The 10,010-nt window shown below is 43.9% G+C and overlaps 1 protein-coding gene across 1 annotated transcript; it reads right to left on the bottom strand.

Annotated features, from left to right (window-relative positions):
- Positions 1-355: 355 nt before the first annotated feature.
- Positions 356-8,800, bottom strand: ADIRF (adipogenesis regulatory factor). Its single transcript, XM_001372807.4, has 3 exons — positions 8,525-8,800; positions 2,286-2,348; positions 356-629 (listed from the first exon to the last, which is right to left on the bottom strand). Exons 1-3 carry the CDS (start codon positions 8,583-8,585, stop codon positions 523-525), a joined length of 231 nt encoding a protein of 76 aa, XP_001372844.1. The 5' UTR covers positions 8,586-8,800; the 3' UTR covers positions 356-522.
- Positions 8,801-10,010: the final 1,210 nt, after the last annotated feature.

Raw genomic sequence — 10,010 nt, forward strand, 5'->3', positions numbered from 1 at the left:
TATTGGAACTTTAGCTCTGCACAGGACACATTTATAAACATCACTCTTATAGACCTTCTCTCACCCCACCCCCCATTAGAGGAGGATCTTCTCTTTTTCTGTCTCTAGACTGATCTGCAAAGAAGAAAGCTGTCAATCCTGGACATGCAGAGAGCATCCAAGTTCTAGAAAGTGTGTACACACATACACACACACACACACACACACACACACACACACACACACACACAGAGGAGTATATGCTTCTACTGTTTTCTCCAATCTATGGCACTCATGTCCATCCCAAAGAATCTGCTTCTGTTCATAGTTTCCAAAGTCTGAGACAGCCAGAGGAGCCCAAAGAGGAGACAGAACATTGGGGTTTCCATTCCCTCCACATGAAAGGAATTCATTTAATAAGAGATCAGACTCCATGGGACCTTTCAAAATGGCAGCCCTGGCCATGGCCTAGCCTGATGAAGAGGTGAGGATTGGGGCTTGAGGAGAGAGGGGGGTTATTCCTTTTCTTCTTTCCATAGACCATCATTTCTGAAGCCCGTATTTTTTCCCAAAGCTTGAAATGGCTTCTGCAGCCTGATTGGTTGTTTTGTCGATGCCCTCCTGGGTGGTCTTGATCAAGTGGTCCACAGCTGGGGATGAAGGAGAAGACTTAGGTAAATACTAATCCACTCCACTCCAATCCAATCACCCTACCTCCCAACCCCAGAAGAATCCTTCCCTATGGAGGAAGGTGGCTGAAACACAAGAAACCTAGAACACAAAAAACCAAGGCCATCATTTGTCATTGATGCTTAGCCTCCTGCTCCAAGGGGAAGGAATTAAGATAAATGCAGGGATGCTAAAGAGCAGGGGAAGCAGGAGACTAGACTAGAGAACCTCTCATGGGATCGAAGGCTCGATGATGGCACAATTCGTTCTTCCATAATGTATGTTTGGAAAACTCAAATTTGTTACAACCTGATTGATATATTAAGGAATTATTAGAGAATAATCTTTACTGATACTATCTATGAAGAAACATGGAGAATGAAGATGATTTCACCTCTTTATAATAATTCACAAGCACCTTTGAGTGTAGCTGGCTTCTACAAATTTCTACAAAAGACTTTTGTTCTTTTTCAACATAAAAGTGCCATATCTGGGGGCAATTGGGTGGCTCAGTGGATTGAAAGCCAGGTCTAGAGATGGGAGATCCTGGGTTCAAATTTGACCTCAAACACTTCCCAGCTGTGTGATCCTGGGCAAGTCACTTAACCCCCCATTGCCTAGTTTTTTGCCTTGGAACCAATACACAGTATTGATTCCAAGATGGAAGGTAAGGGTTTAAAAAAAAAAGTGTCATATCTGCTATATATTTTCTGGTGAAGTAGGAACTGTGTACAGAAGTAGGCTGGTCTGTGCCCACCCCCCTCCCTCAGTTGTGCCCCCTCCCCTGTAGACAACCCAGATCAACTCCCTCTCTACCCTGCCCCCAGGAACTAAGTCACAGATTGAGTAGCAGCCACTATTTATTGTAGCATTTGTGTATTTCTTAACCATTTAATACGTATAAATGGTGCTACCATTTTAACAAAGTTCTCTTCCTTTGAAGATTCATCTGATAAAATTTTTGAATGTTATGTTTTCCTAATCCCATTTCCCCAATTAGCTTTGTGGTTTTTATTAGGTCATTTTGCATAGTAGTGATTTTTAGGAATATAAATGGAAAATTGATTGTAGAGGATGGTTGAACCCATAAGGTACCAGTCAAGTTTGCTTAGTCAAATCTAATTGGCTAGGAAAACCTCAGGAAAATGAAGACCCAGTTTCTCATCAATTTTAGATAGAGAGGGAACGGCCTTGCTAATTCCAGTCAGTGTCACACCTGTCACACCCAGCCTGCCATGTCTTTTTTTTTTTAAACCCTTACCTTCTGTCTTGGAGTCTGTGTATTGGCTCCAAGGCAGAAGAGTGGTAAGGGCTAGGCAATGGGAGTTAAGTGACTTGCCCAGGGTCACCCAGCTAAAAAGTATCTGAGGGCAGATTTGAGCCCTGGACCTCCCGTCTCTAGGCTTGGCTCTCAATCCACTAAGCTACTCAGGTGCCCCCATGCTATGTCTTTTTCCCTGGCTCACTATCACCCCCTCCCCATCTGTCTGCCTCAGTTTCCTCAACTGTAAAATGGGCATCATAACAGTACCTACTTTTCAGGGTTGTTATGAAGATCAAAACAGATACTTTTTGTAAAGTATTTGGTACCCACCCATGCCTCCCATCCGCCATTTGATCCCCTCCCATTTTCTGACCTTTCTGTCCAGCCTCTGTGGCCTGGTTTACAGCCTTTTGGGCAGTCTCTGTTGCTGTGTTTGCTGAAATAGATAAATGGGAGGATGAGAGAGAAAAGAAAGGGAGGGAGGGAGGGAAGGAAGGAAGGAGGGAAGGGGAGCAGGAAAGGGAGGGAGGGAGAGAAAGAGATGGAGAGAGAAACAGAGATTAATTTAAATTTCTTCTCTATGGCTTATGTATTCTGTTCTTTAAAAAGCTCAGGAACAAATGTAGTAGATTAGACATACAAAGAATTTAGTAGAAGCAGAGGAATGAAGAGAGATGATACAGGGCTGCCATGGTCCCTCATATCACCTCCATGAGTAGGAAGCCACCGAATACAATCCTTCTAGTAAGATGGCGGCCCATTAAGTCTTACCATCTGCCCTGCCATACCAAGTCCTCCAATCCCCATTGGGTATTACCCTAAACCTGGCCAAGGTACCTCAAAGACCACTGGACTTTTCCATCTGCCTTGAAGCTAAAGTCTCCTGTGTGTTATTAGTTTCCTCCAATAAGAATATGAGCTCTTTGAGATCAGAGATTGTCTCTATTTTCTATTTGTATTTCCAGTATATGCTTGGCACATAATAAATATCTTTTTCATTCTGTTTCCAAAATGTCTCTTTCTGCTCGGTTTGATATTTCCATTTCTGGACCTACTGTTCCTAATACCTGCAATTCTACCAGTAGACATTCATTTCTTTGGGTGCTCTGAAGCAGGTAGGTAGTGGAGTAGAGAGAGCTCTGGGCCTAGATCAGGAAGACCCAATTTAAATTCTTTATCAGACATTTACTAGCTATGAGATTCTAGACAAGTCACTTAAAATCTGTCTGCCTCAGTTTCCTCAACTGTAAAATGGGCATCATAACAGTACCTACTTTTCAGAGTTGTTATGAAGATAAAAACAGATACTATTTGTAAAGTATTTGATACTTAATAAAAAAAAACTTGTTTTCTTTTTTTTTCCTTCCTCTTTTAAAAAATATGTTCCAGTGGATAGAGAGCCAATTCTGGAGATGAGAGGTCCTGGGTTCAAATCTTATTTTAGATATTTCCTAGCTGTATGACCTTGGACAAGTCCCTTAACCCCTCATTGCTCTTGTGCCTTGGAACCAATACTTAGTATTGTTTCTAAGACAGAAGATAAGGGGTGTTAAAAAAAAAGTCCCCCTGGTTCATATAGTCCGTCTTAGTAGAAATGATCTTTTCAGACATTTTCTTCCCTGACAAAAGTTTAGGGGGGTACCATGAGGGCCCTGGGTGCTTGGGCAATGGATGAAGAGAGGAGGGATAAGCAGAGAAGGCAGGGCTGGGGGAGATGTGTTCAGGATTCTTTGTTCTGGACCAACGGCCAGAAATGATGGGATTTGGCTGAGTCTCTTGGCAGACAGCTGCCTAAGGCCAGGCAGAGAATCCATGCGTTAGAAATAAACAGGTTGGGCTCCAAATCCCATTCAGGCCAGAGGAGAAACAAGCTGGACCCAAACAATCCTGTCAGGCCGCCCCATTATCTCCTCCCTGAGTGAGGGGCTCTCTGAAGACCTCTACATCCCTAGACACAGACCTGCCCCACATGGAGCTGGTTAGATGGTCCCTGGAATGAATGACCTGGGAAAGAAGAAAACTTCCTCTCCAGAGCTAAAGAAGTGTTAGTCCTTGGAATCAGCTCCTTTGTCCTTAGTCACGCAGTGGATGGGGAAGGGCAGAGAAAAACCACTTTGTTATTTAGTCACTCCGTCCTGTCTGATTCTTCCTAATCCCATTTGGGGTTTTCTTGGCAAAGACCCCTGGTTTGCCATTTCATACTAAACACAAGTTAGGTGACTTGCTCAGGGTTAGGCAACTAGTGTCTAAGGCAGGATTTAAACTCAGGTCTTCTTCATTCCAGCCTTAGCGTGATATCCATGGAGCCACCCAGCTGCCTCCTAAGACCCATTTTGGCAATGGACAAACTGAAACCTGGAGTGTGTGGTAGGGAAAAGTTTTCTTTAGGTGAAAAACCTGTGCTTTCCTCATCCCACCAGTTAGTATTCCTGCCTCTCTAAATCACTTTCTATGAACTTGGATATTTTGGGGATTTACTGACTTGAGCCTGTTTTATTTCCCAGGAGGATATAAACTCCCTGGAGACAAGATTTATCCCCATCACCCCCACCCCCCTTGCCTTTGTATTTTCAGCATCTATCACCAAATCTGGCTGGTAGTGGTCACATATTCTGTTGAATTGAATTGAAATTTTAAAAAATCCCTGCTATTTCAATAAATTCATCAATTAGTTAATAGGCATTTATTGAGAATTTGTTATTTGCCAGGCACTGTTCTAATATCTGAGAAAGAAAGAAAGAAAGAAAGAAAGAAAGAAAGAAAGAAAGAAAGAAAGAAAGAAAGAAAGAAAGAAAGAAAGAAAGAAAGAAAGAAAGAAAGAAAGAAAGAAAGAAAGAAAGAAAGAAAGAAAGAAAGAAAGAAAGAAAGAAAGAAAGAAAGAGGAAAGGAGGAAGGGAAAGAAGGAAGGAAGGAGGGAGGGAGGGAGGGGAGGAGGAAAGAAAAGATAGTAGTTTTTGGCCTGAAGGAGTACTTAATTATAATTCTGAATGAGACAGGTATATACCGATTGGTCTATACAAGTCATACATGGCATAGACACAAGATGTGTTTGGTGGGAGTTGGAAGATGGGATGGAGCAGAAAGGAATCTTCCAAACACTAATCCAGAAGGATTTGAGGTCTAACCAGTCCCCTTTGGTCTTAGATCTGACAATCATTGAGTCCTGGAAAGTACAATCCTGACTTTAAACAAGAGTTAAGGTTATGAATTCCTTGGAAACTGAGAATTCTGATGTTTTCCATGAAAAGGCCTCCCCAAATTGGTTCCTAGGGCAGCTGGGTGGTGCAGAGCATAGAGCACCAGGCTTGGAGTTGACAAGACTCATCTTCCCGAATTCAAATCTGGCCTCAGATGCTTATTAGCAGTGTCACCTTGGACTAGTCACTTAACCTCATTTGCCTCAGTTTCCTCATCTGTAAAATGAGCTAGAGAAATAAATGGCAAACCACTCCAATATCTTTGCTAAGAAAACCCCAAATGGTGTTCCAAGAGCTGGACACATCTGAAATGATTGAACAACAAAACTGGTTCTGGGTCTTCTTCCTAATCTTGCCAGTAACTCCCTCTCTAGGTTAGCATTACAGAAAAAAACAAAGAATGAACCGGGAGTTAGAAGACCAGGGTTCTAGGTCTAGCTAGTCTACTAATTAATTATATGATCCAGGTCAGCTCACTTTACCTTTCTAGGTCTCTGTTTCCTTCCTAAAAATAAAAAAGTTGGATTAAGGGATCTTCCAAAGGTCTGACATTCTCTGATTCTAGCAATCAGCAGGAGGTCCAAAATAGAAGCATTCTGCATGCCAGAATGGGGCTTGCAGTCACTGCTTGTGTTCATTTGATTTTATCCTTAGGTTTAGTGCCAAAACCAGGTCAGTTCATTGAGGGGGACCATCAAACTCTGTTTCCTCTTTCTATATTGGTAGGAGTGTTAGGGAAAAATTCTATCCAATTTATTAATGGGAGACGAATCCTAAAGACAGCTAGGTGGAACTGTGGATAGAGAGCTGACCCTGGAGTCGGAAGACCTGAATTCAAATCTAGGCTCAAATGCTAACTGTGTGGGCAAGTCACTTAACTTCAATCTGTTTCAGTTTTTTCAAGTGTAAAATAGTGATAACAACCCCTACTTTACAGGGTTATTGTGACAACCAAATGAGGAAGTGTTTGTAAAAATGCTTATCATGGTGCCTAGCACGTAGTAGGTGCTTAATAAATGTAGCCTTCCTTAAAAGAGTTAAATTATAGCCCTTCCCTGAACCCTTGTCTGTCCTTAGAGGTTCCACTATGGCCATATCCCTGATGGCCTATAGTCATCTCAAGAGAGCAGCTCTTACCAGCTTACTTCATTTTTAAAAATAAACGAATCTGTGCCAAACAGCCCTTTGGGGAGGAGGAATGGCATCTGGACTTCAAGCCAGTAGTAGCAGGTATCCTGTCCCCAGAAGACCTTGCTTTTCAGGGAGGCCAATACCCATCCTCCTTGGGGGGTCGAGAGCGGCAGAGTCCTGGGGAGCTTCTGGGAAGGGACCAATAAGAAACCGAACACCAAGAATTTAACTCTGGGGAAACCTCCCAAGACCTGCAGATTTCTACCCAAAGGGGAAATAATTGCCTGACTTAGTAACCTACAACTATCTAATATTTTAGAGTTACAAAGGAATTAGCATCTCAGTTGCTACTTGTTGGAGTGAGGAAAGGAATGTCACCCCTGACAGAGGTTGGGGATGTCAACTAACCTCAGATTAGATTTTTCTGAAGGGTTTGGGACTTGAGCAAACAGGGGACTCTGAGTGAGTCAAAAAGCCAAAAAGCAAGTTACCCCAAATCTAGACTTGTCTTACTTGCCCTGTGGCTGTTGGAGGGGTGGGGTGGGGTGGGGAGCTGTTACAACCTTTGCAAGTCTGGAGCTTCCTCTCTTGCCTCTGAATCTTTCCTCCCTCCATTTCACTGCCAAGGGAGGTTCTATCCCAGTACTGCTGGTGACCACCTCTTCCCCGCCATACATACCTCATGGGTTTCTGTTGGGCCTTCTCCCTCATTTCCCTACAATCCTTTCTAGGAAATTAGGGCAATAAGGTGATGCAGTGGACAGAGGGCCACCCTACCTGGAGTCAGACCTGAGTTCAAATTTGACCTCAGACACTTACTAGTTGTGTGGCTTTGGGCAAGTCTACTTTACTCTGTTTACCTCAATTTCAACTTCCTTCCTTCCTTCCTTCCTTCCTTCCTTCCTTCCTTCCTTCCTTCCTTCCTTCCTTTCTTTCTTTCTTTCTTTCTTTCTTTCTTTCTTTCTTTCTTTCTTTCTTTCTTTCTTTCTTTCTTTCTTTCTTTCTTTCTTTCTTTCTTTCTTTCTTTCTTTCTTTCTTTCTTTCTTTCTTTCTTTCTTTCTTTCTTTCTTTCTTTCTTTCTCTCTTTCTCTCTCTTTCTCTCTTTCTCTCTCTTTCTCTCTCTTTCTTTCTCTCTCTCTTGCTTTCTCTCTCTCTTTCTTTCTCTCTATCTTTCTTTCTTTCTCTCTCTCTTTCTCTCTCTTTCTTTCTCTCTCTTTCTTTCTCTCTCTCTTTCTTTCTCTCTTTCTTTCTCTCTCTCTCTTTCTTTCTTTCTTCCTTTCTTTCTTTTTCCTTCCTTCCTTCCTTCCTTCCTTCCTTCCTTCCTTCCTTCCTTCCTTCCTTCCTTCCTTCCTTCCTTCCTTCCTTCCTTCCTTCCTTCCTTCCTTTCTTCCTTCCTTTCTTTCTCTTCTGTTTTAGTATCAAATTTAAGGCCCAAGAATGGCAAGGGCTAGGGGATTGCAAATAAGTGAATTGACCAGGTTCACACAGCAAGGAAGTGGTTAACGTCAGATTTGAGCCCTGATTCTTTCAACTCTAGACCTGGCATTCTATCTACTATGCCATTTTGGTGCCCATTTCTATTCTTTCTGTTCTTGGCTTTGCTGCTGGCATCAGAGCAGAGCCAAAGAGATCCCGTCCTTTCCTGATCGGGCCTATTGTTCAAGGATGGCAAGGAATTCTATGGATGGCTCTTTCCCAAGATTTCCTCCAGAACCATATTCATTTGGGGAACTTTGGCTCTAATCAAACATAGAGGTAGTTCCTCACATTAAGAGTCAGCCTCAGGGATTCCCACAATTCCAGCATATTGAGGGGTAGCTTCCAGACCCACAGACCTCTCTGGAGATTAGGATTGAATCACTACTTGGCATGGTCCCCAGGAATCCCTGGCACCCACTGCCCAAGTGTCCCCTTGGGCCCCAGGAGAGGACGAGCAGAGTCTCCTCTTTGGAAGTCCTTTCCGTTATAGAAGGAGCCTAGTCTTAGTTGAACAGTCACTTTAAGAGCTCCTCCTGTCACTTTAAGGGAGCAGCTTCTTTAGGAAGGGGACCAAAGAGGACCAGCTCTCTCTTCCAAGAGAGTAAGGCAGGGTAGGCAGAGTAGAGCAAAAATAGGCAGACTGTCTGGATTCCAGACTTTCAGCCTGCCTTTGCCCCTCACTACTCTTGGTAGCAGCACATATCCCCTAAGGTTAGCCTCCCTGAACCTACCCGTGAATAGCAAACAGGAGTTGGGTCCCGTCCCTCTACCCTGCTCCCACTCCACTCTGGACATCATCTCTCACCCGCTTCCTGGGCAGTTTCCTCTGCCTGTTTCTTCAGGTCCTGGAAGCCCTTGCTGGCCATCTTGAAGGGGCTGGCTGATTGGGCTGCAGTGGGCAAGACTGGGTGGAGCTGGGGTCTGGATCCTTGGGAGGAATGTATCTGATGAGATGCTTCCAAGCTTCCTCTCAATACAGCTGCTGCAGCTGTGGACGCCTTTATGTAGTGAAAGGGCCAGCCCACGCCCACAGGGAGTGGGGAAAGGGTGGGGCAGGTGGCACAGCTTGCCAAGGTTCCCAACTCTAGCCCTGGAGGGAGGGATTGTCTCTGGGTATTTTTCCAGACTGGCAGTTCTTTTCAGTGTTAATCTGTGTTGGTTTGGCCCTAAAAGGTATGTGTGGGGAGAGGGGTTATCCCTGCTGATCCAAGACTTATTAATTCAGAGCTGATTGGGGTGGAATTGAACTTGGGTAAGAGATCGAGGTTGATGCTCCAGTTGAGGTCAAGGTTAGGGCTCATTTCTCTGAACGAGGGAGCAGTATGGGGTTAGATTCCTGGACAAAGTCTTTGCCATCGACTTCTAATGTGCCCTTAAGTAAGTCCGCCCCCCTTCTCTGTCTCAGTTTTCCCATCTGTAAAATGGAAAAGCTGGGTTCCTTCTGTAAAGTCTATCCCAGGTGGCACATTCTAATCCAAGTCGATCTGAAGCCAATTGGTTATCCTCTCATCTCTCCCTGTTCCCAGCATCCACCCCAAATGTCTACCTTCTCCTTATCTGTTGTTTGGCCAAAAACCTGAGCTTCTCCCCAGAAAGGAATGGAGGGGAGAGTCGGCAAGCGAAGATGAATGGAATTCCTGACATTGGGATAGAACATACTGGTGCCTGACCAGATGAGAACTATATGGGTCTTGGGGGGGGGGGGCGGCAATGGTTTTCACTGGATCTGGGGCAGGCAGTTCTGCTAATTTAGTAGCTGTGTGGCCTAATGCAAGTTACTTAGTATCTCTGGTCCTCAGTTTCTCCCCTGGAAAAAATTGATGAAGTTGGACTAACTTTGGGGTCAATTGGGTCACTTCCAGTTCTAAGTCCTACAGTCCTATGAAACAATGAAAATCTTTGAAGTTAGTCCTGTGTCCAGACTAGTTCTCACTCAAAGGAACCTCTCAGCAAATGATCCCTGGGTTGGACTAATATTATGTTAGAGACAGAGCTGTGATATCAGCTTATCTATTGTCTTTGAACAGAGAATTCCAGGTCTGGGGTTTCAACCCCTAAATTACTTTAATCTCAAAGTTAATGGAGAGGAAGTTTCCCGACCTGTGGCTATCGCCCAATCTCGCACAGTACTCTCAGGACCTAAGGGCACAAGTGGCAACTCTCATAAGAGCAGAGAGCAGTCGAGTTAGAAGAGATCTCAGAGGTTATTCAGTCCATATCCCTCATTTTACAAATCAAGACCTGGAGAAGTTAAGGGACTTGCTTAATATCACACAGACAAGGAGCAGCTA

The sequence above is a fragment of the Monodelphis domestica genome, chromosome 1, assembly GCF_027887165.1.
Source record: "Monodelphis domestica isolate mMonDom1 chromosome 1, mMonDom1.pri, whole genome shotgun sequence".
NCBI classification, from domain to species: domain Eukaryota; kingdom Metazoa; phylum Chordata; class Mammalia; order Didelphimorphia; family Didelphidae; genus Monodelphis; species Monodelphis domestica.